Source organism: Capra hircus, chromosome 3, assembly GCF_001704415.2.
Source record: "Capra hircus breed San Clemente chromosome 3, ASM170441v1, whole genome shotgun sequence".
Lineage (NCBI taxonomy): Eukaryota > Metazoa > Chordata > Mammalia > Artiodactyla > Bovidae > Capra > Capra hircus.
The window spans coordinates 86,378,856-86,405,605 of record NC_030810.1 but is presented as its reverse complement, the minus strand read 5'-3'; the positions used below and the strand labels follow the sequence as shown (position 1 = coordinate 86,405,605).

General features: G+C 60.9%; 1 protein-coding gene across 1 annotated transcript; it reads right to left on the bottom strand.

Moving 5' to 3' along the window:
- CELSR2 (cadherin EGF LAG seven-pass G-type receptor 2) lies at positions 94 to 25,773 on the bottom strand. Its single transcript, XM_018045851.1, has 34 exons — positions 21,799 to 25,773; positions 16,347 to 16,994; positions 14,217 to 14,439; positions 13,678 to 13,793; positions 13,415 to 13,503; positions 12,859 to 13,016; positions 12,347 to 12,510; positions 12,072 to 12,197; positions 11,529 to 11,695; positions 10,975 to 11,262; positions 10,715 to 10,889; positions 10,325 to 10,466; positions 10,045 to 10,165; positions 9,442 to 9,625; positions 9,164 to 9,265; positions 8,375 to 8,469; positions 7,922 to 8,131; positions 7,255 to 7,438; positions 7,033 to 7,161; positions 6,766 to 6,946; positions 6,213 to 6,380; positions 6,008 to 6,134; positions 5,703 to 5,903; positions 5,212 to 5,386; positions 4,769 to 4,881; positions 4,538 to 4,617; positions 4,324 to 4,450; positions 4,090 to 4,212; positions 3,371 to 3,498; positions 3,040 to 3,128; positions 2,733 to 2,927; positions 2,428 to 2,598; positions 2,072 to 2,306; positions 94 to 1,776 (listed from the first exon to the last, which is right to left on the bottom strand). Exons 1-34 carry the CDS (start codon positions 25,097 to 25,099, stop codon positions 1,749 to 1,751), a joined length of 8,763 nt encoding a protein of 2,920 aa, XP_017901340.1. The 5' UTR covers positions 25,100 to 25,773; the 3' UTR covers positions 94 to 1,748.

Here is a 26,750-nt window from a genome sequence, read left to right as displayed (position 1 = left end):
CTCCCAGGGCCCTGCCTGCTCTTGTTTTCCAGAGACCAGGCCTATCCCTTCTGGAAGGACAGGGCCATGCACAGAAGGACACAGTGACGGTGCTCAGCCCGCACGGAACTAGTTTATTCAGTAGTACGGTGAAATGAAAAAACAAAACACAAAATGCTACCATATTTACAGTAACAATCAAACTGTACAATCAGATGGTTAGTATCAAGTTAGCATCCAGCATCTTTGTATTTTTTTAAGTCAAGTCATCAGTAGTAAAAACCAGTTAAGTTTTTAACCTTTTGCAGGAATTGCCGAGGGGAGAGGCCAAGGGGGAGAATCCATGGCAGAAAAACCAGAAACCAGCCTTACAAATGAGAAATAGAAATATTTTCTCTATTCAGAGCCTCTTTTTCTAGCCACCTGCTCCAGAGGAAAGTTGGTGACAAGTCTGGAATACATGTTTAGTGTAAATCGTGACTCCAGTGAATAGCAGCTGGCAAAACCAAGGAGGAAGAGGAGAGGTGGGGAGATGACAGCCTGGAGCAAGGGCAAGGGCCTTAGGCCCCCTTGCCAGGACTGCTGGGTACACACCCAACCTGTGATGGCCATGTCAGACCCCCTGGGACTGGACCCATCCCAACACAACAAGCAAATAAATTAAAAATATATATTAACTCTCTCTTCGCAGGGAGCTGGGTGGTGAGGGGGAGAAAAAGGAACAGGACTTGGTCTTTTGAAGAAGAGAGCCAATTCCAAGAAGGAGATAAAAATAGAACATGTCTCAGAGGCCACAGCAGGTCAGTGGGATTTGTCTGGTCCCGGAGGAGGGAGAGTGGACAGGGGCAACCCGACTCCCATCAGTCTTCCTCCTCCCTGTCCCACCCACACAATAGCAAAGAAGCGCAACTTAACATGTGACTGGCCTTCCCCAGCATGGGGCAGGCAGGGAAATGAAGCACTTTTGGGTCAGCGAACTGAGCAAACACCCGGGCTGCAGCGCGCGGCTGGAGTCCAGGAAAAGGAGAGGGGCAGGGGTGGCCCGGCCGCCGCCCAGGGGCGCGGGTTCCCCTCAGAATGTGTTCATGCAGCATTTGGGGGTCCGGGGGCTCCGAGTCCTTCTGCCCCCTCTCCGGACAGGGCTTTTTGCAGTTCCTGGAGGTGGCAGCACGGGCAGGGTGAGGAGCGCCCTCCATCCTGCCACCCTTGCCGCGCTGAGGCCCACCCGGTGCAGCCCACAGGGCACAATGCCCTGGGTGCATGTGGCTTCGTCCTTTCCTTTTGGTGATGGCAGACGAGGGGCAGGCCCCCCAAGAGTCCCTCTCCTCCCAGAGGCACAGCAGATGGGAAACTGAGGAGAGGCTGGGAGAGCATCCTGGGGGGTCCTAGCCTCTTAGGGGAGGGAAAGGGGAGTCAGTTTCCAGCGTATAAAAAAAATTAATCCCTGAAGTCATGAAGAGTGGAGATCCTTTTTTAAATCTTTTTTTTTTTTTCCTCTTTTCTGAAAAACTTTGTCTTGGAGATGTTGGCCCCAGGGGTCCAAAGTGCAGTGAGGGGGATGATGGGGAAGGGAGTTGGCACTAGATGGCCTGGGGTGGGGTGGGTGCCCCTCCCGGCAAGGCCCAGGCTCCTCAGATGGACGTTTCGTCGCTGCTGCAGGCAGGCAGGCGGGGGAGCAGGGGCAGGATAAAGCACAAGACAGGAGTGGGGGCATGAGTGCAGCTGGGGAAGGTAAGGGAGCCTCAGGGTGTAGGAACCACGGCCCAGGGTTAATGCAGGAAGTTAAAGAAGAGAAATCTGGAGAGGCAGGAAGGCAAAGTGACAGACAAGGCAGACAGAGGGTTAGTCAGAGCAGAGGAGACAGGGAGCAGCTTTCCCCAAAGGAGGAAGCAGAAAAGCAACCCCAGCCCCCTGCCCTCCCCCACTCTACCCGACGCCGGGTGGGCCGACCCCGTGGGGCACCATGTCTGTGGGCACGTGGCCCGAAGGGCCCCGGACCACAGTCTGCTGCCAACCAGGGTGGCCTGGGGGAGGTCTGGAGGCAGGGCCTCGGCGGGGCTGCACCCTGATCCGCCCACCCAGCCACACTCACTCGGAGCCTGAGGAGTCCTCATCCACTGTGCCCGCCTTGATGCTCATGGCAATGGGCATGACCCCATTCAGCTGCTCCTGGAGACTCTGCCGGGGGGGAGGGCGGGGAGGGGGCCCACCCCGGCTGCCCTCGCTGGCTGAGGAGCCCCGGGAAGACGTGGTGCCTTGCTCGGGGGGTAGCCGGAGGAGACTGCTCTTCTCACTGATGGTGGGCAGACACTTCTTCTTGAGGATGCCTGTGGGCCAGAGGGTGGGCTCCATGAAGGGCAGGTGGAAGGAGCACGCCCGCTGGCCACAGGCTGGTGTGAGGTGGGGGGCTGCTGATGGGGAGCATGCAGCTGCGCACACCCCACTCACCTTTGTGAGGCTGGGCAGAAGGGCCTGGAAGCGGGCCCAGGGAGCCCTCCCAAGTCAGGGCATCTCCATTCTCTCGTGGCCGCTCCTCAGAGGCCCCGTTGCCACAGCCTTCCTTTGCTGTGGTCCCAAAGTCTCCTGGCCAGGGGACCTTCCCGGGCCCCAGGCCCCCATCTGGTGGACAGAGGAAGTAGATAAGGCCCAGAGAAGGCAGTCAGGAGAATCACCACCCTAGTCTCACCTCCCAGAAATCCCAGCCCCTCTGCCCTCCCACTGCCCCCAGAGGCCACAGCCCTGCACTGGCCCACCCTTAGGGGTACTGTGCAGGGGCAGTCTCTCGGCCCCAGGCCCCAGCAGGCTGTCCCAGCCCGGTTCTCCAGGGAAGGCTGCCTCCCTCTCCTCTTCCTCTTCCTCCTCCTCGCTGTCTGATGAGTGGGTAGATGCATAGGAGCCGCTCTGGTCATCCTCCAGGGACAGGTCACTGTCGGAATCTGTGTCTGGATCTAGCAGGTGGGGGAGAGATCACGACAGCTCATCCGCCACCACCCACCCTCAGTAAAAGCCGGGTGGCTGGGCCTCCACCCACCACTGGCCATCAGGAGATTCCGTCCTCACCATGCTGCTGGTTTTGACCTTCCAGGAACAGGCCACCAGGGTCCCCCAGGCCAGGGGGCCCTTGGCCGGGGTTCAGCGTGGACTCCTCCCTAAGAAGACAAGACACCCTGGCGGCATCTGCCTGGTCCTCACCTGTGTCTCATTCTCTTGTCCGTCCTGGGTTTTCCCGTTCCTGTCCCATGTCCCTCACCACTTCTAGGTTCAAGCTGCCACCGTGTCAGCCACAGTGTGTGCTACCCAACTCCTAGCCGCCTGGCCTGGGTCCAGCAGGCCTGGTGCCCTTCCTCGCTTCCCAGCCCGCCACCCCCCACCCCACCTCGCCAGGCCTCACCTCAGCAAGAAGGGGATGTAGCTGGGCTGACTCTTGCCCGAGCGGCTGGCACTGTGCAGGGAGCCGGCTGAGTCTCCATAGGGCTGGTACAGCCTTCCATCCCCGTAGGGGCTGGGGCAGTTGTAGGACTAAGTGGGAAACAGGTCAGTATGTTGGGGAGTGGGACAGGGTGGCCCCAGGCTGGGAAGTGGAAGGGCTGAGGGAGCTTGCCCTAAATTCTCCCCACCGTGTGCCAAGGACTGGAGAGAGGGGCACCACGTCCCTGCTGCCCCCATTTCAGGGCCTGGTGGCAGCTGCAGCTCTGCCGTAGCTGAAGCAGTTCTATGTCTCCCAAATACCCTGGACTCGGCTGTCTAATAGGGGTTGGTAGCAAAAGACGGCCCTCCTGAGAGCATCCTGGGAGACACAGATTAACCAAGACACACAAGGGACTCTCAGGTGTGGGGCATTTATGACCGATTACCTGTCTTGGCCACATTCTCCCATGCTCCACTCCCATCTCTCTCAACTCAGCACCCCCCTCCCCCACCCCCAACCATGCTCCCTCCTCCCAGGCCACACATACCATCTCATCACCCCTTCTTCCTTTCAGGAAAGGATATAAGGATGGAGAAAAAGTGGACAAAAAGCACAGAGAATGGTCTCCTTGGGCCTCCTGCCTCTCCCCTGCCTCATACTCCCCACGACCCCTCCACATCCCGGACCCCTGGCTCCCTCACCGAGGTCAGGGTGGACTTGGTGGTCAGAGCAGGGTCAGGGCTGGGCTTGCGGCTACAGGCAAACTTGAGTGCTCTCCGGACCTCCTTGCTAAGCACCACGTAGGAGAGGAAGATGAAGGGGCCCTGACAGGCAGGAAGCAGCAACTGTAAGTGCTGATTAACGGACCTCCTAGTCACGCTCCCCGCCACACAGAACTCCAGCGGCCTCCCACGGGGCAGGGCCCGGGCCGGTACCTGGACACAATTGGAGGCAGCGAAGAGGTAGTGGAAGAGGAGGGTGTCGCTGTTGACAGACAGCAGTGCCAGCAGCCACGTGGCGCTCAGCAGCAGTAGGACGGCGAAGGAGGGCCGCAGCCCCAAGCTGGGGACGGGGGCGCTGTGAGTCTGGCTGCAGGGCCTCCCACGCTGGTGCCCACCCACCGCCCAGGCACCCCCAGCCCATACTCACACAGGGCCTTTCTTCTCAAAGCCCTGCCGCTGGGCAGCACAGGAAGCCCGGGCCGCCAGGATGTACAGGAAGACACTCATCTGGCAGGGGAGGAGGGGGTGTGAGGGGGGCTCGTCAGGACACAGACGGCTTCCATCCCACCCCCGGGGACACCTCCACCATTCCTCAAGGGCAGCATGAGGTCACGCTCAGCCTGCTCCGCCCCACCCCCAGGCACTCTCTAGCATTTACCGAGACCGCAAAGGCCACGGGGCCGGTGAAACTCCATATGAGTGTGTCGTAGATGGAAAGCCAGCAGAAGTCGGGGTTCCCATAGCCCTCCGGGTCCAGGCCCACAGCTAGACCTGGGAGGGCGGTGACAGCGGCGGGGAGGGGTGGTCAAGGGACTTGGGAGTCAGTCAAGCAGACAAGTGGGCTCCAAGGGCCAGGTGCAGGGGAGGAAAGGTTCTGTCCACCCTCTGTCCATGCCATCCTCTCCAGCCTAGGGGACCCTCTCCCTGGGTGGGGCTCCCAGGCACCGAGTCAAATGAGAGGGACGCTTGTGGAGAACTTGGCCCGGGGCATAGGGATGTGGGGCCTCCGGGCCTGGGATGTACGTGGGAGAAGGTGGCATAAAGGTGCACCGAGGCCCTAGGGATGTAGACCTCAAGACCCGGGCTGGGGGTGGGGGGTACCTGTGATGAAGGCAGGCACACCCCAGCCCAGCATGTAGTAGAATCGCATGGGGCCGGCGTTGACGTCGCGCACCTCGGTGAGCGCCCGGTACAGGTGCAAGGCCTCCAGCAGAGCCCAGGAGAAGGCGCAGAGGTACAGAAAGTGCAGCAGGATGGCAATGACTGTGCAGGCAAACTGAGGGCCCAGGCCGCGCCCGGTCAGTGCCCAGGCCACACCCAGGCTGTGGGCTCTGCTCTCACCAGACTGGGGAGGAGGGCCTGGGTGCTGGATGCTGCTTCAGCGGGGAGTCTGGGCCATGGGAAGGTACCTCTAGGGTGCGCCGGGGAACCAGGGGGAGCTGGAGCGGCGCAAGCCATGCGCTAGGCCCCGGGCTAGCTCTTTACCCCTCAGGGCTGCAGAAGCAGGGATTGAGGGGAACGCCGGGGAGGACTGACATGGGGCCGTGAGAGCGGGGGACACTGGGGGTTTCTGGTGAGGAGGAACATCTTACAGGGAGGTCAGCCTGGTTGATTCCCAGGAGGAAGACCAGCTGAGCCAGGCCCAGGGCGGCTGTCAGGTTCCGCCGGATGCCATGCTGGTTGGAGCGCAGCGTGCGCAGGACAGCAAGGAAGAGGAAAGTGAGCAGGAGGGCGGCCAGGGTGACCCCGAGGGCCACGTATGTCAACGTCTTCAGTGGCAGGATCTCCCCATTCTGTAGGGGGCCGGGTGGCAGAGAAACAGGGAGATTAGGAAGGGCAGGGTCTGAGCACCCAGTCCAGAGCCCTGGGCTCCCACCCCCAGCCCTGCGGGCCCAACCTCGCGCCGAGACACATCCATGAGCACGGCAAAGCTCGTCATGTGGTTGCACTGGCAGCTGACGTGGCTCTCGTTGCGGAAGACGACTTCACAGCCTCGGGCTGACCAGCCACCAGTGCCACTGACCCTGTGTGAGGGAGGCAGGGTCAGGAGACAGGAGGGGGCGGTGCTCTGGGGCCTGGGGCACTGGGCAGTGCAGGCTCACAGGATCGAGTGGTTCCAGAAGACACAGATGGGTTTGGTGCGCTCCTCGGTCTCCAGCAGCCGGAACTGCACCGTGACGGGCTTGTCCAAAGCACGGGGCAGGAGCTCCTCGTCGTCATGGACGCTGATGCTCACCACGGGTGTGTTGATGACGGGGCGTTTGGGAACTCTGGCCAGGCAGGCACACAGTCACCACGGTATTAGCGTGAGTGGCATGCACGCATACTAAGTCGCTTTAGTCATGCCCGACTCTGTACGACTATGTACGACTCTGTAGCCTGCCAGGCTCCTCTGTCCATGGGATTCTCCAGGCAAGACTACCGGAGTGGGTTGCCATGCCCTCCTCCAGGGGACCTTCTCAACCCAGGGATGGAACCCGCATCTCTTATGTCTCCTGCATCAGCAGGTGGGTTCTTTACCACTAGTGCCACCTGGGAAGCCCTGTGTGACTGGAGGACCCTTCTTATCTCTCTGAGATGCTGCCAGCCCTGGTCCCTCTCTGTGGCTCACCCACTGACTGGCACCCCCACCCACTCGTCTCCCCGGCCGCTCACCTCAGGCTGCGCTTGTCTGGGTCGTAGTTATGGGGCAGCAGCCCGGCCAGGGTGCGGTAGATGATGACGCTGGCCACCGCCTCACCCTGGCTCAGCTCCGGGTGCCGCCGCTGCCGCCGAGCCAGCTCCTCCAGCTCCTGGGGCTCTCCGGGGCCCGCGGGTCTGACCACAGGGGGTGTTTCTGGGATCGGGACATTGTCTACTCAGCTGGGTCCTTCACAGACACCCCAGCCTGGCCCCCTGACCCACCCCTTGGCCCCCACTGACCTCTGAAGACAGACTCAGGCAGGATGACCGTTGTCTCCAGGTCTGGGGGCCGCTCCCCCCGCAGTGCCTCATAGCGGGGCAGCTTGGCCCCAGCGAAGCTCCCCTTGTCCAAGCGAACAACAGAGATGACTATGGAGAGGGCACAGGTCAGACCCTAGGTGAGGAGGGCAGGCCCCTGGCGCGGCCCTGCACACACCCTCTCCGGCCCGCCGGCAGCCTCACCGATGTTGGGCGTGACGATGGTGAAGGGGCTCAGGTAGGTGTGCCGCATGTTCTGGGCCAGAGCGCTGGCATAGGCCTCATAGTGCTGCAGCAGCCAGGCGGTGCCACCCTCCGTCTGCTGGATCAGCTCCCAGTGCCGCTTGTTGGCTGCATCCAGGAGGGCGCTGCCCACGCGCAGCAGATTCTAGGGTGGGCACGTTCACAGCAGAGCTGTGCCCACAGCCTCACTCCTCGTCCCCACCAGCCCATCCTAGACCAGCCCTGCCCCCGCCCCCCACCATGCCCTGCCCACTAATCCTTCCTCCTCTGTCTCTAACAGCTTCCCAGGGCCTGTGCCTATGCCCACACAGATTATTTGATGCGGGTTCCTCCCTGTCCTGGGCCAGTGGGGAGGGCCCCTCCTCTGGTGAGCCTGGTCAGACTGGGTCCTCACACAAACATTATTCTCTATGGGTACCCTGCTTTAAGAAGGGTCAGGAAGAGGTGCTCTAAATGACCCATGTGCTGGGCCATGCCTCAGGGGGTCTCACGGAGGCCTCATGCTGGCTGGGAGCTCCCTAAAAGCAGAGAGAGGAGTGCCCCAGACTCTGCCCCGAAGTTGCCAGGAGCCGGCTCACTCACCATGACCTCCTCCCACCCCACCTACCCTGCCCACTCTGAGCCCCACCTCGGTGAAGTGCACGTCCTGTGTGGCGGACAGCCCAAAGCCTCGCTGGGCACTCTCGTGGGCCAGCAGCCGCGTGGCCAGCTGGTAGGCCACCTTGACGTCACTGCCAAAGTAGCCAGCCGTGTGTTGGGTAGCATTGCGCAGGAGCAGGGCCAGCCGCTGGGAGCGCCCGGAATCCAGGCCTGACTCGTTTCTCTGCAGCCGCTCAGCCTGGGACCAAGACAGGCAGGGGGGTCAGCACAGGAAGGGGACAGCAAGGTTCCCAGAGGGGAGAACTGGAACTCCAGAGTAAAAGGACTCGGGAAGGGGAAAGGCAGCCTCTGGGCAGGGGCCCCCGGAGGCAGGAGCTGGAGTTGTCGGAGTCCCCTTTCTCAAAACTGGAAAGGCGGGCAAGTCATCCTGGGTGAAGACAGGGTGAGGGGCAAGGAGATGGAGAGGAGACGGTTCACTTACAAATCCCTTCAGCTCTGAGAAGGTGACCGATGTGCAGTTGAAGAGGTTTGGGGGAAGCCACCCTCTGTGCTCATCACAGTGGCGCACAGCAGTCCCTAGGGGAAGGCAGCCAGGAGGGCAGGCCTCAGGGAGAGACCTTGCTGAGTTCTGCCAGGGCCAGCCCCCGTGAACCAGAGACAGGAGACTAGCAGACAAGGGCCCTGCTGTCCGGTGCCCCAGCGTGTGCGGAGCCCCAGAGCCAAAACCTCTGCGAGATCAACCCACAGGAGGGCTACAGGAGTGCGGGGCATGTGGCCTCCCTGAGCCCCCGGACTCGGCTGCCCTACTCCGGCCACCACCTTGAACTTTCTGCCACACACTCTGCTTCTGATCTCTGCTCATGGTCAATCCAAGGGCCAGAGCCAGCCTGCATCCTGCAGCTCCCCTGGGACAGCAGCCCATGTGCCCTGCTCCCCAGGCCGTCTCTCTGGCGGCATAACTCCAGTACGAGGTGGTGAGTTGAGGATAGCAACCTGTGTGACTCATCTCTGAACCTCTAGTACCCAGTCCTGTGCCAGGCATGCTGCAGGTTTTCAGCACTTTTGTTACGAGTCCAAAATGTAGACACCTTTCATCTAGGCAAACTTGGAAGCACGGGAGCATTGAGCCAAGGAAGCATGGGACATGGAATCCCCCAGACCTGGAGGCCAGAAGTTGGGGGTCGCGGGATCTACAGCCAGGGACTCCCCACCCCACTCTACTGACAAAGGCCAAGTTCTCTGTTTCATGTTCCGGGCCTCCAGCACCTACCGAAGGAGCCTTTGGGACAGGGGGCAGCGGCAGGCAGCCCAAAGCGGGTACGGGGCCACCAGATCCCAGCCTCGATGGCCCTCGGGCAGCTGTCGTAATTCACTGCAAGGAAGCGCACCATCACTCAGGAGCAGTTGTCCCCCTACAGCGATGGCCGAGCTCTCCAGCCCTCCCAAGGCAGCCTCAGGTCTGCAACCTGTCCCGGCTCCTGGCCTCCCTGGGACACTGGGGCCTGGCACACAGTGGGGAGGGCCACCCACCCATCTCAAGAGCCCTACCTTCACAGCCGTTGGTGGTAACCTCAGCAAAAGGGTTGTCACAGCGATCACACTGGCGCCCAATGACGCCTGGCTTGCATGGACACTGGCCCTCCTCAGGGTCACAGACTCGGGACAGAGAGCCCGTGGGGTAGCAGTCACATAGGAGGCAGGCGGGGCTGCCAGGGGGCCGGTAGTGGTTCTCCTGAGAGGGAGAAGGGACACAGGGTTGCTGGCTCAAGCTCTCTTCCCTGGGTGCTCACAGATCCTCTCACTTTGGCCCCTCTGGAGAGAGGTTCCCTGACCCCAAAGAATGGTACATTCAAAGTATTTATTAACTGGTCATGATTTGGAGTTTAACCCACCTGTGAGACACCAGTCAATTAGAATGGGCTGCAAACAACCAGTACAGCTGGCCCGGAGCTCACTGATTAAGTCCTGGCCCCCTCCGCACCCCAAGACACACAAGGACAAATAGCCACTGGCCCGCCCCAGTAGATCAAAGGCACGTAGCCCTCAGCGCTCTGTGGGGAGGCTTCTTCCACTGCCCACCCTCCCAAGGGCCCAGGAAGTACAGAACAGCAGCCGAGGCAGCGCTGTGCAGGCTTGGGTCGGGGCAGTCACCTTGCAGCGACACTCGCCACTTGTCTTGTTGCAGTCTGGATCGAAGCCTTTGCTGACATCGCAGTTGCACGGGCCGCATGTGGGGTGTCCCCACCAGCCTCGGGGACAAGGTTGGTCAATCCTGCAGAGAAGGGACCAGGGAGGAATGAGCTCCTTCAGCCACGCTGTAGCCATGTGTGGCCCTTCCTACCCCAGCCGTGGCCCAGCCAGGCTCCCAGGGCTCTGAGGGACACAGTGGGCATCGGCAGTGGCCCCAGCTGCCTGCACGGATCCACATTACCTGGTTTCACAGTATGGCCCAAGGTAACTGGGGGGACACTCGCAGGTATAGCCATGGGGAGCACTAGGCTTCCGGGTACACATGGACTGATGCTCGCATGGGTTCAGGTCACACACATTAGTGCAGTTGTCACCATAGTAACCTGGGACCAACCAGAAGGACAAGAGAGGCTCAGTCCCCACCTTCCCCTGGCATTTTCTTCAAAGCTGCCTTCATTCGCCTCCTTCTGTTCTGAGCAGCTATACCAGTTGGCTGTGGCTCTGCAGTGCAGGATGAGAGGCTCAGAGGGGTGAGGTGACTAGCCCCAGGTCACATGGCAAAGCCAGAATGAGCCCCCGCCCCCGCTCCACACCTGCTGACCTGTCCCATTTCCCTGGACCCCTGGCCTACCTGGATCACAGCTGCAGGAATAGCTGTCCCAGTCGTCACTGCAGTAGCTATTGGCAGGACATGGGTTCGAGTCACAGGGGTCTGGCAGGCTGCAGCCTGGCTCCACGTTGATGCTCTCCCCACGGCTGGGATCCAGACTGCTGACGCCCTCAGGCGTCTCACTGACCCGAACACCCTGGGAGGGAGAGGATAGTGGTGTTGGCCCTTTGTGGAATGGGCTTCTCAGTGTTGGCGGTGAGAAAGCAGAGCAGGAGGCTTACCTGCAAACAGCCCCGGAAGCCTCGGGCCACACCACTGGCCGGCCCTGGAACACCCCCGACGGTAATGTTGCTCAGGTGTAGCCCGTGCAGCCGGGGGCCCAGGTTGCCCTCTGCCCACTGCTGCCCATAGTCAAAGGACAGGATGGCGTGGCCAGGGCCTCCACTGGCTCCCAATGCCAGCTGTGCATGGTGCCAGTCACCATCATTGGCCCGGCCTGGCTCCAGCTGGAGAGACGAGGCCTGGAGCCCTGTGCCCTCCACGCTCAGCACCAAGCGGCCCTCCCGAAGCTGGCACCAGAAGAAAAGAGGGTCAGCAGACTGCCTTGATCAACTCATCTTCCAGCCCACTGTCCTTCCTGGACCACCAAACCCATCCTGCTGCCCAGCTGAGGCCAGGGAGGAAAAGGCATTATTTCCTGTGGGCCCGAGAGATGGCAGCAGTGATCCACCAAAGGAACCCAGCTGCCTTTTCTCTCCTGGGAAAGACCCCGCCCAGCCAGCTCTGACCAATAACCCATGCCAGGGCCCGCCGGCCCCACCCTTCCCTGCATCACCTGCAGAGTGATGGTGCTGCGCCCCCTGGTGACAGCCTGGAGCAGGACGCCGTCGGCCTGGCGTGTGCGAAACATGAGGCTGAGGTGCCAGGGCTGGGAGATGGGCAGTGAGAGGCCATGCCAGGCCAGCAGGCTGCTGCCCAGGAAGCGCTGCGGGTTGGCCATCTCTGGGCAGGCAGATAGAGGCAGACTGTGAGGGGCGGAGTGGCCGAGTGGCCGAGTGCCCCAGGGGGTATGATGTTCAGCGGGGGTAGCGCAGTAGGAGGCAGGGTACTGCCCTTCCTAGTGCCCAGGCTCCCCAGCTGCCCCGCCCTCCAGAGCATCTACCTGCTCCGGGTCCACCCCACTCTGTGCCCAGGCCTGCCTGTGACTGGGCCCTTTGTCTCCCGTGCTAACCCTCTCAGGGCGCTGCCCAGACATGCTTTTCCACCCACAGCCAAGCTCAGCTGGGCCCCGCCCAGGGCCTGGCCCGACCCTGCTGGGGTTCCGAGCACTGCTGACAGCTCCCAGGCCCCAACCTCTGACAGCTGCCCCCATACCTACCCTGGGCACAGCTCTTGCCCCCAAAGCCCAGAGGGCACTCGCAGCTGAACGCATCCCACTGGTTCACACAGGTGCCCCCGTTGTGGCAAGTGTTGCTGTCACACACGTTCTTCTTGGCAGGGCACCCTAGAGTGGAGAGAAGGGTGCTCAGGCAGAGGCTCCCGACAGAAGACCTGTGGCAGTGGCTAGAGGGGGCTCTGAGCCCCCCACTCCCAGGAGCCCCCACACCAGGCACACCCCACCTCTCTGCATTCAGCCTGCCCCGCCTCCCATACCAGGCATGGTGCCGTTGTTGGCAATGAAGTCAGCCATGTCGACGTGGCGGCTGTCCACCTGCAGGTCCTTCATGCAGCCCACAAACTGCCGGGTGCGGACAGGGAAGCTCTCGGGCAGGTCAGGCACCCCGCCCAGCAGCAGGGGCCCTGTCAGGTCCAGGGACCTGGCAGGCGGGGTGGGGGGGGGCGGGGAAACAGCCAAGACATGAGGGTAAGTGGGGTGCTTCCAGCTCTTCCTTCTCCTAGGGGCCCTGCTGAGCAGCCAGGGGAAGGGAAGCCCCACCCTGGAGCTGCTCTATCAGACTGCTGCCCAAGGCTAGCTCGAATCCCCCAGACTTGCCGGCTCTGCCCCCACCCAGCCCCCGTGCAGAAGGCTGAGCAGGGGCAAAGGGAAGCCAGATGAGGGAAAGGAATTGGTTCCCATTTCAGGGCTCCCAAAGTCCCCCCTTACAGCCCTCCCTCCCTGTGTGGCTCCACACCTCGCTGCACCCCCAGCCCTCTCCCCTCCTTACTTCTTGCTGCCACCCTGAGTGCCCTGGGCAGCGCAGGAGTAGTTGCCCAGCATAGCTCCAAAGCGCAGGGCTACTCCTGTGTCACAGCCATCCACGGTCACCACAGCCACCTTCTGCTCGGATGGGCCCTGCGGGAGCCCCGTCTGACCCAAGAGTGGCTGTGGACAGGGAAGGGCAGAGAGCGGAAAGAGTGGGCCAGGGCCACTCATGGGCCAGCAGGCAGGAAAACCCCAGCACATACACACTCCGTTTGTGTACTGCTATACACGCATACACGTGTGGTATACACATGGACACATGCACACAGATGTGTGCTCACATGACCATTTACCTTCCTCAGTGTCCACTTGCATTTGTACCTAGCAGAATAGGAAGTGTCTGTACCACCTAGCAGGATGGGAATGCCCAGCGAGGCAGCAAGTTCCACCCCTCCCTTCCTCCCTGTTCAGCCAAACATACCACGACCAGCCCCCAGCAAGGCAGTGCCACCCAGGTCTGGGAGAGCATCTGAGCCCAGGACAGGACCCTCTCCCCCCGTGACCCCTCCCACACCCACCTTATTGTAGTACTTCAGATGCACCGTGTGCCACTGGCCGTCACTGACCCCTCCGGGCACGAAGGGGGACACGGTGGTGGTCGACTCCCCTGAGGAAAGGACCCAGGTGAGCTGAGACACCAGCTGAGGGCTGGGAATGGGGACAGGGCACTCGTTGTTGGGCTGCACCCAGGTTTGGCTGGGAGAGTGTGTGACTCGGGGTCACGGACGGAGAGGCACAGGGACTCCGGGAGACGGGCGAGGATGCGGGGCCGCGGGATCACCTGCAGAGAAGGTGAGCTGGACCTGCTCCTGGATCACCTCGAGGGCCACGAAGTCATGCTTCTCATTGAAGCGCCCGTTGTACAGCAGCAGCCCGTCACGCTCCTTGGTGGCAAACCTGAGTGGGAGTAAGGGAGGCGGCAGGGAATGGGGCACCCACCTGGATGCCAGCACCCCAGCCACCTAACCAGCCCTGGTCCTACTCAGAAATCTCCTGAGGGCTGACTCCTGGGTGGAGGCTATGGGCCACATGGCTAGAGCGTGGAAGATGAGCACAAACCAGGACTAGCGGCACGACCCTGGCATCCTGGCTCCCACCCTTGAGGGTGGGTTGGGAGGAGTGTAGGTGGCTCTGGTGGGTGAGGGGCCTGCCAGGCAAGGGTACAGGGCAACTCAAAGTACAGGCCTGGCTCTGCCAACAACTCCCTCCCCCTCCCCCGCCCTGCCACACAGCATCACCGCCTGACTTCCCACCTCGTCCACAGAACAGGAGGCCCCCCAGGCTGTCCCTGGCCCCTATTCCAAGTGCCCAGGCACTCACGAGAGGGCCAGGGTGAAGTGGAAGCGCTGGCGCAGGCCCCGGAAGGTGATGAAGGAGCGGGCAGGGAAGCTGCGCGTGGTCACCTGGCAGAAGGGCTTCTCAAAGTCTCCGGAGGGGCAGTCGCACTTGAAGCCGCCCACCAGCAGGTTGACACAGGTGCCCCCGTTCTTGCAGACACCTGGGGTGCAGCGGCCCGAGCGGGCACTCACTTCGCAGTGCTCACCTGGACAAGAAGTCAGGCAGGTGAGCACCAGGTGCCTGGGAAACTGGGACTCCTTCACGCCCAGTGATCCCTCTGTGGTCTCCCATGACTGCTATGACACTCCGCATCCCTCCAGCATCCCCACCTCCTCTCACGTGCTCATCCCTCTGAGCTCTGTGAAACCCTGGCTCCTCTGATGCCCTGCTTGGCGCACTGGGCATCCTCACCACAGTCCCATATATCGCTGTCCTGCAAGTTCCCAGAGGCTCCCAGTCCCTTCCATGCCCCTGTTTGGGCCTTAAGAGCACAGGCCTGTGAGGTCCCTGATCACAAGGTCTAAGTCCTAGTGGCCTTTGGTGTGAGGGTTACCCAGCAAGTATGGGGGTGTTCTGGCCCCATCAGGGGGCATGCCTGTGGAGGAGAGGGCCTGCAGGACAGCACAAGGGGTGGTGCCAACCCCCACCCCACACTGGCACTTTTGTCCCTCACAGGCACCAAGATCAGCTTCCCTCCCTGGAGATGAGACCAGGCTTCCACTTGGATTTGTCGGAGTTATGGGATGGTGTGGGTGGGAAGCTGGGGACTCTCCAGAAATGGGCCAAGGGACTCCCGCCCCAAGCCCTTGTGTTCAGACTGAGGACCTCTGTGCACTTGAGAGATGCTGAGACAGTAGGGAACTGAGCCTTGGGAGCTGAAACGGAGGAGCTGAAAATTCCAACATCAGATGGCAAAATCCACCCTTTTCTCTCCCTCCCCATTCCCAGATTCTAGAGATAGGTTCTCAGCTCCAGTGCCTAGTGACTGGCTCTAGTTTCCATGGAAACTGTTGTTCGCCTACTCTAAGCACCCCCCTACCCCATCCTCTTGGACAAAGACTTCCCTCCCCTCCCCCAAGCCCACCCCTCTGCTCCCCCCTACCCACAGCAGCAGCTGAGAGGAGTCAAGTCTGGCAAGTTCTGGGCAGGAAGATGCAGCAGGGGAGGCAGCAAGGCTGGCCTACCACGGCTGGCGAAGAGCGTGGGCATGGCTCTGGGGGAGAGGGAGCAAGGCCTACGGCCCCTGGGAAGGAAAGGCATGGAGAGCAGGGGATTTCCTGAGGGAAAGCAGGAGGCTGCAGGGAGGGGTCCGGAGCACGAAGCAGAGGCAGCGAGATCCCAGGGAGAGTCTGGGGACAGGATGTGTAAAGACCCCTGGAGATAGGCCAACAGGACTTTTGGTCAGGCCCTGCTTTACACACCTGAGCAAGGGTGGACTCCACGTCACGCAGATGATCTGAAAGTCCCCATCCCCACACCTGAACCCCACCAGTCTCCCCAGCTCTTCTGTGCCTCCCCTCAACACCTGGGGAGAAAAGCACCCGCTGCGGCTCTGAAAGGCAACTCACTCATCAGTTCGGAGAGTGCATGTACTAGGCCCAGCCTCACCTCTAATCCAGGTGAGACCTGGGGCAAGCCACCTGATCTCACTCAGTATTTCCCTAAATCACAGCCAGCACTTCCCACAGGCCAGCTCTCTTACCCGTATTAAATTTAATTAATCCTCACAACCACCTTGTCATGGGAGTAGATTCATCACCCATTTAAAAATTCTACCCCACAGAGCGGTTAAGTAACTTGCCCAAGGTCACCCAGCCGCTCTTGACAAAGCTGGGATACAAATGCAAGTCGACTGGCCCCAGTGCCAGCCCTGACCTCAGTTACACCATCTGGGGGTGGGGGCGGGTTGGGGACTGAGAAACAAGGGTCCCCTCTTCCTTCCTCAACAGGTGATTGTGAAAGAGCAAGTGGGACTTGTGAATGGCCATTGCACCCTGTACATTCCCTCAGGAGAAAGAGGTTACCCGGTTCTCCCTTGATTGTGCTGGCCCGGCAGGCTTCACCACCCCCAGGACCGCCCTCAGGCCTTCTCCTCCCTCCGCGAGGGCTCACCGGTGTAGCCGTCGCGGCAGAGGCAGGTGTAGCCGCCCTCGCGGCTGCGGCAGCGTCCGTGGGGGCCGCAGGGCCGTGAGTAGCAGAGGTCCACCTCGGTCTCGCAGTAGTCGCCGGTGAAGCCAGGCGGGCAGCGGCAGCGCAGTCCCCCCACCGGGTGGATGGGCCGGAAGAGCACGGAGGAGGAAGCGATGAAGGGCGCGGAGGAGTCAAAGCGGAGCACGGACACGCAGCGCATGTAGTTCTCGCAGGGCTCACGCAGGCAGATATTGTCGTCGAAGGGCAGTACGCGCTGTGCCGAGATGGCAGTGAGCAGGCTGCGGTTGAGATACAGGCGCTCCTGCAGGTCCTCGGAGGGTAGGAAGGGTGGCCCGCCCCCGGGCCCCGGCGGCTGGCCCACCGACAGGCTCACGTTGAGGATGTGGCTGCCAGGGGTATCGGTGTCCCGCTGCACGTTGAAGATCACCACGTGGTCTGGGGGTGTGGCCAGCGTGGCGGCCACAGCCTGGATGAAGAGACCCAGTAGGGGCGACAGGAAGCGCTCGGGCGACATGTCTTCCAGTCGCAGCGTGATGCTGTGCGTGAGCATCTCGTCGGTGATGATGGTGACGCGCAGGGAGCACTGAGCGGTCACGCTGTGCACGCCGTCTGTGGGGAGGCCAGATGGTCAGCACCCAGGAAGGCAGGGATCCCAAGCCATAAATCTGGCTCCGGGTATGAGCACCCGGAGGAGGGCATGAGTGTGGGCTGGAACCCTGCTCGCACACTCCTGCACTGCCCAGTTGCCAAGAAAGGCTCTTTTCTAACTGGCATAAAAGAGCCCTTAGGACACTGTGTGCCTCACCTGAGAGAGAGTCACTCCAGGAGGGCTCAGACCCCAGCAGCACTCAGGGGGATTGATTTCCAGAAGTTCTGTTTGCATACTTTCCAGAAACCTTCTGCTGCAAAGCGTGTGTGTGCATTAATTGCTGGGTCCTGTCAACTCTTTGCAACTCCATAGACTGTAGCCCACCAGGCTCCCCTGTCCGTGGGATTTCCTAGGCAAGAATACTGGAGTGGGTTGCCCTTCTTTTTTCCAGAGGATCTTCCCCAGAGGATCTTCCCCACCCAGGGATTGAACCCAGGACTACTGCATTGCAGGTGGATTCTTGGTGGTCTGAGCCATCAGGGAAGCCCGTTGGAAAGCATGGACACATCTTTTAATGTTTGCGCATCTTTCCCTGCCCCAAGCCACGGATGGGTCTGCTCCCTTGTATCAATACCAGACCAGGTGCTTCCCGGCACGAGAATCTTATTTTGCCTTTTTCTTACCTCCGTAGAGGGCCCAGAGCACCATGAGAGACCCACAAATATAATCCTCCTGCCCCCTCAGCCTCTATATCTCAACACCTCTACAAACCTGACTCTGGCTGTGTTCCCCCTCCCCCATTGCAGTAGAGAATGGAGGGTGAACTGGGTCAGTGGGCCACCCAGTCCCCCTCCCACTAAGCCCCATGGCTGCTTGGGCACAGGCCTGCTATCCCCATGGCAACGTCCCACACAAAGCATTCTTCCCGCCCAACTCTCTGAGTTGCTGAGGGTAGCCTGGGGGGCCCTACCCCAGGAAATCTAGCTGAGCCACCTTACCAGTGGCAGCACCACCCACTGCCCTGATGTTGTGGGGTTCTGGGGGCCAGAGATAGAAAGGCCTGGGTAGCTCTCCACCCTGAGCCCCAGACAGAGCCCCACTGAGCTGACGTCTCCTGGCCTAGACCTCCAGCTACTCATCACCCACTTGGCTCATGGCATTAAATCCAGTGCCTGCCACACCCCCGGGCCACACACTCACTTATAAACAGCTAAGTACTAACACTCTGGTGTCTCACCCCACCCACACACACTAAGCCCAGAAATACTGGGCGCACCTGAGTGCACAAACACATGGCAATGGATTGTATTCAGCTCAAAATGAAAGCTGGAGGCCAAGCGGTGAGGGAAATGGCCTGGCTGGGCTATAAGCGATATTCTTATTGTTTAGTTACGACAATGTTCTGCGCATAGTAAGTGTTCAGTCAGATGGTCATGAGAATCTATTTGATCTCCATAATGAAGAAATGGTCTTTAAAACACTGCAGGGAGGCCCAAGTAGTTATTTAAAAGGACATCCTAGCAGGAATGAGGCAGGAGGTAGTGTTTCTCGGGTGGGACAGAGGTAGGACAGGGCTTCCATAGTGGCTCAGTTGGTGAAGAATTCACCTGTAATGCACAAAATGAGGGTTTGATCCCTGGGTTGGGAAGATCCTCTGGAGAAGAGCATGTCAACCCACTCCAGGATTCTTGCCTGGAGAATCCCATGGACAGAGGAGCCTGGCAGGCTACAGTCCACAGGGTCGAAAAGATTTGGACATGATTAGCAACTAAGCACGCACGCGCACACTCCTGGGTGTACGAAAGGGATCTGGGAATAGATTCTTCTGCTTCTATGTCATAGCACCTTGAGGTGGCTGACTGCGCCAGCAACTAGGAAGGCTGAAGCCAGACATACATCTGAGCCGTGTCCTCGGCCCCCTGCCCACCTGCCCTCCAGCCTCACTGCTTGAGAATGTGAGGCCTGCCTGCTCTCACCAGCAAGCCTGTTGTCATCACTCACCTCTGCTCCTCCTTTTCTTGACTGCTGCTGAACAAACTGTTCCTTCCTACCTGGACTATCCAGCCACCAGCCCACACTCCTCCTAGTTTCCTAGCCCGCCCTAAACTCACCTTTTCCAGGGAGCCTGCCCAGATTTATGACCTCAGGCTCTACTTTCCTCTCTCTTTCAGAGCCCCCTGCACTTAGTTCTGGAGCCAGCCCAGGGCCCTTGTGTACCTGGTGCCCAGTGATTCCTTGGTGTGAGAGTCCCTCTGGACAGGAAGGAGCCCAGAGCCCACAGAGTCCTCCTAACTGACCAGGGAGGGGCGGAGCAAGCAAGAGAAACCTCTCCACCGTCAGCCCTAGGAACACGCACCCCTCCCGGTGTTGCCCCCCTGCCGGCCCAGGCCCCGCCTGCACCCCTCACCCAGGGTGTCCGCTGCTTCCCATCTGGCCCACCATCTGTGGCCACCTGCCCCTTCTGCTATTGTCCCCATCCCAGCAGTCAATGGACCGCTCTCTCCTTCCTCTTTGTTCCTTTCTCCTGCCTTGACCTGGGTCACCCTTCAGGTGCAAAGGCAACGGTGGGAACCGGGGTGGGGGGTGCACAGCCTGAGCCATCCTCCTGGGCAGAAGAGGGTGGGGATGGGCCCTGACCCCAGGAAACACCCTCTGTGACAAGAACCTCGCCTGCCACACCTAGGAAAGTGCCAAGTCCCAGACTGGGGCAGAATTAGAGGCCAAGCCGCCCTTGCCCTGGCAGATGCACTAGTGGGAGTCGTGGGCCATGAGCGGGCACTGCTGTGTGTCCAGGCAGGGTTCGGAAGAGGCAGAGTTAGGAGAATTTGGGCCTCAGGAGAGCCCCCCGGCCCATGCTAAGGCAGCTGAAGTCCCAGGGAACAAGAGAGGGGGAAATCGGAGAGGCAAAAACACAGAGACCAAACAGGGGAAGACAAAGGCCCAGGAAAAGAGCCAGCAGTGGAGAAAGTGGGGAAGGAGGAGAGTCACACAGGAGATGGGGAGAGGACCACAGAGGAGACAGTGCAGAAAGGCCCCCAAGGGCAGACACGGGAAAGAAAGAAGAGACAAAGAGCAAGAGAGGGAAACAAAGGGCAGCAGGAGCTGATCCCCCTCGCCCCAGCCGCCCCGGACTTTGGGGTTGCCGTGGTGACTGCCTCCAAGGGTCAGGGCTGAGGGGAAAGGGTGGGGTTGGGCTGGAGGGCCAGCCAAGGCCTCCCCATCTATTCTAGGGGAGCCGAAGTCTGGGGCTCTGCATGGGTAGGAGCGTGAAGGCTGGGTGGGGCCTCCTCTGCCCACGTCCCTCGGTCACCTAGGGTGGACTGGGGGAGGCAGGAGGGAGAGGCCCTTCCCCTCCAGCCCTCCCCACTGCTTCCCAGCACAGAGAAGGACACGAGATAGCAGAGCTCCAGCCCCCACCACCTCCCCCTAGAGAGGAACTGAAGCTTCCAGAGGCACAGAGCCTGTCCATGACCTCTAAAAGCTCACGTGCCCTGGCTCCAATGGCCACCTGAGGATTGGGGAGGGGGGTTGTCTGTCCCAAAAGGACTATGAATGAGGAGGGGGCTGAAGCCACGCCCTGTGTCTTGCACGCCTCACTCCTCTCCTGCCCCGGACTCCTTGGGGTGGAAGTGAGGCTCGCCAGGCGGCTCTTCTCCCCTCTCTGATGTGTCTAAGTGAGGGTGCCCTGACCCACCCATCCCCAGGCACAGCTAACAGTTAGTGCTCACGAGGGCCGCAGCTGTTCCCAGGCCCAGGGAAGGGGCTCGGCTCCTTGCTGCCGCTGTTGTCCACTCCCTGCTCCTGACAGAAGAGACAGAATGCTGCCCACCCTCCCCCCCACCCCCCGACTCTCCTCCCCCAGCCCTTCTGTCCAGGAGTCTGCAGGCTGAGCGCTTGGCCAAGCAGCTGGAATGCCCGGCCTGGGTCCTGGCCAGGCTCCCACGCCCCAGGATTCTGTTCCCCTGCCGCTGGATCTGAGGGCTCTGCCTTCAGAGGCCACTAGCGCCCTGGCTCATCATGGTCCCCACAGCCCATCCCCTGAGCCCAGGCTCTCATGGGCCGTGGGAAGGCCTGGCGTCTAAGAACAGCCGCGGGGAGGCAGGGGGCCCAGGAGTGCTGTGGCCTGCCCCGGGCTCCGCTGCGGCCCCTCCCCCAAGCCGGACCCCGAACCACCACCTCTGACAGTGGGGTCTGTTTGGACAGAGACAATGAGCTCCGGCCTCACTTCCTGTGGGAGCTCTGAAGGGGGAAGCCAGGCCAGGCTCTTTCTGCCTGGAGGGAAAAGAATGTCCTAGACAAAGTCCCCCTCAGCTGGTCTGTGGCTCAGCCGGGAACCAGAAGGGGCCCAACCGCAGGGTCCTGACCCCGTGGGGGCAACTCTGTGCCCCGACAGCCTCGGCTCTGTCCGAGGCTGTGTGAGATCACAGGGACGTGCCGGCGGGCGGGCGGCTGGCGGGTGTGAAGGGGTGGCTCGCTGCTCTGGGCCACAATCCCCTCCATCCCGCCCCAGCTCTCTTAGACCCCAGAGCCTTGTTCCACAATTCTCAGCAGCCACAGAGAAGACAGCCTCACGACATTTCCCCACCACGTCACAGGCTGGTAGGCAGAGGGCAGCTGACTGAAGCAGCCCGGCCCAGCCTGAGGTGGCAGGCAGGGCCCACACAGCTGCCAGGATTCCTCGGGCTCTGTCCCCAGCTGCTTTGCACCCCTCAAACACTAGGCCAGTCCCAGGTAGAGATGGGTCAGCAGTTCCTCCTCAGAAGGCCACCCAGGCCCTCCCCCAAGGGCCAACTCCATCCCAGTGTTGCCTGGGCCCTTCCTTACCCGACACCAGCACGCTCATGACAGCCTCCAGAGGTCGGTTGTTGTCCAGTGCCCGACTCAGCCTCAGCTCGCCCGTGGACGCGTTGAGGAGGACCAGGCTGAGTTCATTCCCCCGCTCAAAGCTGTAAGTCAGGCTGTCTGAGATGTCAGGGTCGTGGGCAGGCACCCGGCCAATGGCACCCCCTGGAAAGCTGCTTGATCGGTTGGTGACATAGTTGTTGAAAAGGATCTCGAAGTTGCCCAGCACTGGTGGGTTGTCGTTGCGGTCAAGCAGGCGGACGTGCACTGTAGCTCGGCTCACCAGTGGAGCTGACGTGGCCTGGATGACCAGGACATATTCAGGCCGGTCCTCATAATCCAAGTCCACCAGAGCGGTCAACTCTCCGGAGAAGATGTCCAGTTGGAAGACCTCAGGGATGTTGCCCTCCACGATCTGGTACATGATCTGAGCATTGGTGCCTTCATCAGGGTCAGTGGCTGTGACCCGGGCCACCGCCAGCCCAATGGGACTGTTCTCTTCCACAAACACATCAAACTCATCCTGCTCAAACACAGGTGGGTTATCATTTACATCCAACACTGTGACTGTCACGTCCATGGGCGTGCGGGCTGGAGGCATCCCCTTGTCCACTGCGTATGCCCGCAGGACGTACTGGGCCACATTCTCACGATCCAGCCTCCGCAGTGTTCTCACAATGCCTGATGTGGACTCTACGATAAAGTCCCCGTCTCCATCATCGCCCCCTTGGAAGGTGTAGAAGACCCTGCCGTTAAGGCCGGAGTCACGATCAGTGGCTGAGATCTGCAGAACGCTGGTGAAAGGGGGCACGTCCTCGTAGACACTGCCCTGGTAGGAGTCCCGCAGAAACTGAGGGGCATTGTCATTCACGTCATTCACCAGGATCTCCAGGTAGGTGGTGTCGGACTTCTGGGGAATGCCATTGTCCCGGGCAGTGATGGCCAGGGTGTAGGACACCTGGTCCTCATAGTCCAGCTCAGCCTGGGTGGTGACGGCCCCTGTGTCCGCATCAATGCGGAACTGGGGGATGCTATCCTCCATAAAGTAGGTGATGCGGGCATTCTCACCCGTGTCCTCATCTGTGGCGCTGATGAGCACCACTGTGGTGCCTGCTGGCCGGTCCTCATTAATATTCACCGTGTAGTGGGAGCTCTGAAAGACAGGGCGGTGGGTATTGGCATCAGTGACGTTCACGACCACTTGTGCCGTGTCCTGCCTCGTGCCATCGGAGGCAGTAACAGCCAGCACATACTGCCGCTCAAGTTTGTAGTCCAATGGCAGGGCGAGGGACACCAGCCCCCCACCGCTCTGGCTGGTGATGGAGAAGCGGTTTCGGGTATTGCCACTGGTGATCTGGTAGGTGATGACACTGTGGGCATCTCGGTCCACGGCCGACACCGTCACCACGCTGGTGCCCACAGCTGCATCCTCGTTGAGCCGCACCGTGTACTCGGGTTGGGTGAAGGTTGGGTTGTTGTCGTTGACATCCAGGATGGTCACACTGACACTGGCCGAGGCAGTGAGTGCTGGGGTGCCATGGTCGCGGGCTTCTACTCCAAAGCTGTAGAAATCAACCTCTTCCCGGTCCAGCTCAGCTGCCACAGAGATCCAGCCTGTGCCATTGTTGATGGTGAAGGGAAAGTCGTGTCCAACCCCTGCAAGGCGGTATTCTAGGCGGGCATTGTCACCCGCATCAGCATCAATGGCCTGGACATGGAGGACCAGGTAGCCTAAGGGGACACTCTCCAGGACAGTAGCCTGGAAGGGGGTGCTGACGAAGATGGGAGCATTGTCATTGATATCCAAAACCTGCACTGTCACCAAGCCGGAGACGTTGGAGAGAGGGGGCCGGCCACCATCCTGTGCCCGAACCCGTAGGGTATATTCCTTGGTCGTCTCATAGTCAAGAGGGCTCACCACGTCCAGAGCCCCAGTCTGGGCATCTAAGTAAAACTGTCCCCGTGCGTTGCCACTCATGATGCTGTAGTGCACCAGAGCATTGCTGCCCTTGTCTCTATCTGAGGCTGTGACCCGGAGGACCGGGGCTCCTGGGGCCACATCCTCCCGCACCTGGACCACGTAGCGCTTCTCACTAAACTGGGGGGCATTGTCATTATCATCCTCCACCGACAGGAAAATGGCAGCTGTGGCAGTCCGTGGACCAGGGTCCCGACCCTGGTCACTCGCTTCCACCGTCAACTGGTAGGATTCCACCTCTTCCCGATCCACGGGGCCTCGGGTTCGGATGACACCAGAGCGAGGGTCAATCTCAAAGACTTCAGAGGGGCTGCCCCCAGACCCTTCCACCAGGCGGTATAGAATATTGGCATTGGGAGGGGCGTCACCATCTGTGGCTCTGACGGTAAGCACCTCATAGCCGACTTCCAGGTTTTCCCTGAGGCTCTCCTTGTACTCCTGCTGCTCAAACACAGGGTCGTGATCATTGGTGTCAGTCACCAAGATGGTGAGCGTGGCCAGGGCACTGCGTCGGGGCATGCCGTGGTCCTGCGCCGTGACCCTGAAGACGTGCGTGCTCTTGGTCTCACGATCCAGCTCCTCGGCTGTGGTGACTGCACCAGTGATCGGGTCCAGAGAGAAGAAGTGGTTGGAGCGGCTATCGAAGAGGGCATCCATAGTGTACTCCAGTCGACCTGCCTCACCCTCATCTGGGTCGATGGCCCGCAGAGATGCCACAGGAGTACCTGCTGGCTGGTTCTCCGGCACTGTGGCCTGGTAGCTGGGGGGCTGAAACTGGGGGGCGGTATTCACGTTCCTCTTCCGACGTCCACCCATGGACTCTTCTGCTAAGCTGTCCCCTGCCCTGAAACCTGGGGCCTGCACCAGCTTACAGGACTGGCATCTCAGCCGTGGGGCTTTTAAGCACAGGTGCTCATGGGGCAGGGTGAGCTTGCCCTGCGGGGAAAGGTGGCCTCCTATGCCCAGAAGACGACAGCTCCAGGGGCAGCCTTCTGGCGCTGGTGGCAGGGGGATGTGGGCCCCGGATTCTGGACACCAGACCCTCAGACCATCATGGTGAGGGACCAGGTGACCAGTCAGTTCCGTCCCCGCATCCCTGCAGCGGCTGGTGTAGAGCCAGAGGTTCGAGGATGAAGCTGGACAGAGCCAGCCCACGGGAGAGCAGGCCCCCGAGGAGCCGCGTCCGCCGGGCCCCAGGGAGCGACAGGGCCCCACTTGGTCTCCCAGTAGTGGCGGCAGCAGCAGCAGTAGCAGCAGCGGCGGCAGCGGTGTTGGAAGTGGGGCACGGGCCGCCGGGCTCCGCATCTCTCCCCCTTCCCGGCCGGCCGGGTCAACGGCGGCCGCGGCTCCTCCTCCCGCTCTTGCGGACCCCGCCGCGCCTCATGCCCGGGCTGGGGCGCCAGTCCCCGGGGGCTACTTTTGCGCCCCGAGGGGCCTGCTCCTTGATGCCTCACCGGAGCCCGGCGCTGCCCGCTCCCACGCGCCCCGGCTCCCACCGATCCCTAAGTCGGGCCCACGCCAGGTCACCCAGACCACCACGGGCTGGCGCCGCGCTTCCACTGGCACACCCGGCTCTCGCCACCTGCGCCCGCGGCGCCCGCGGGGCCCGCGCGCCCTTGGCCCTGCCGCGCCGAGATCCTCTGAGTGCCCCTCGCCCCCGCGGGATAGCCCACCTGCTCTCCCGGAGCTGAGCACCCGGACCACGGCCCGGCCCCGGGAGCTTCCGACGGCCCCCCCCCACCGGCCGCTCGTGCCCCGCGTCCCCGCCGCCGCAGCTGCTATCGCCGCGGCCCCGAGCCCAGCCCCACGCTCCCTCGCTTCCCTGGCGGGCGGGCGAGCTCTGCAGAGCGGCCGCGGCGGCGGCGGCGCCTCATTACCATAGACCTGCTCGCGCCGCCACTGCCTTAAAGTGGCGACGCCAGCCGCACCGAAGGAGGTGGGCCCCACCTAGCGCCCTCCTCCGCACCAGTGATACAGAATTCGCGCATTACTGACCTTCTTCGCCCATCCCAATCCCACGCCAGGCCTGCCCCTGGGCCAGATTCCCACGACAGTCTACAAAGGAAATTAATAATCAGAAGCCAGACAGCAAATGATAATAATGGTGGCAAATCCTAAGTATGTTTAGAGGTTTCCAAAACCTTTTGAAGGACTTTCAGAGGACAAGTGCCCACCCTGATGCACCTCCCTCCAAAAGGCTGGATGCTGATAAGAGTCCTTGTTGCTTCCCCGCCACTGGTCTGGGTCAGACTGAGCTAAAATGGCCCTGCTCAAGAGTATAAATCCTCCCCCTTGTGCCAAAGAGACACTCCACTTCCTCAGGAACACACAGTGACCATCCTGAGCCCCCACCCCCGTTCAGTTCAGTTCAGCTCAGTCGCTCAGTCGTGTCCAGCTCTTGGCGACCCCATGAATAGCAGCATGCCAGGCCTCCCTGCCCATCACCAACTCCCGGAGCTCACTCAGACTTACGTCCATCGAGTCAGTGATGCCATCCAGCCATCTCATCCTCTGTCGTCCCCTTCTCCTCCTGCCCCCAGTCCCTCCCAGCATCAGAGTCTTTTCCAATGAGTCAGCTCCTCGCATGAGGTGGCCAAAGTATTGGAGTTTCAGCCTCAGCATCAGTCCTTCCAAAGAAATCCCAGGGCTGATCTCCTTCAGAATGGACTGGTTGGATCTCCTTGCAGTCCAAGGGACTCTCAAGTGTCTTCTCCAACACCACAGTTCAAAAGCATCAATCCTTTGGTGCTCAGCTTTCTTCAGTCCAACTCTCGCATACATACATGATCACTGGAAAAACCATAGCCTTGACTAGACAGACCTTTGTTGGCAAAGTAATGTCTCTGTTTTGCAATATGCTGTCTAGGTTGGTCATGACTTTCCTTCCAAGGAGTAAAAGTCTTTTAATTTTATGGCTGCAGTCACCATCTGCAGTGATTTTGGAGCCCCCCCCAAA

Coding starts and splice junctions, on each gene's coding strand:
- CELSR2 (XM_018045851.1), bottom strand. CDS start 25,099: ATGCGGAGCCCGGCGGCCCGTGCCCCACTTCCAACACCGCTGCCGCCG. Junction 9,266..9,441: donor TACCACCAACGGCTGTGAAG/GTAGGGCTCTTG, acceptor GCTTCCTTGCAG/TGAATTACGACAGCTGCCCG. Junction 7,439..7,921: donor AGGACGTGCACTTCACCGAG/GTGGGGCTCAGA, acceptor TGCCCACCCTAG/AATCTGCTGCGCGTGGGCAG.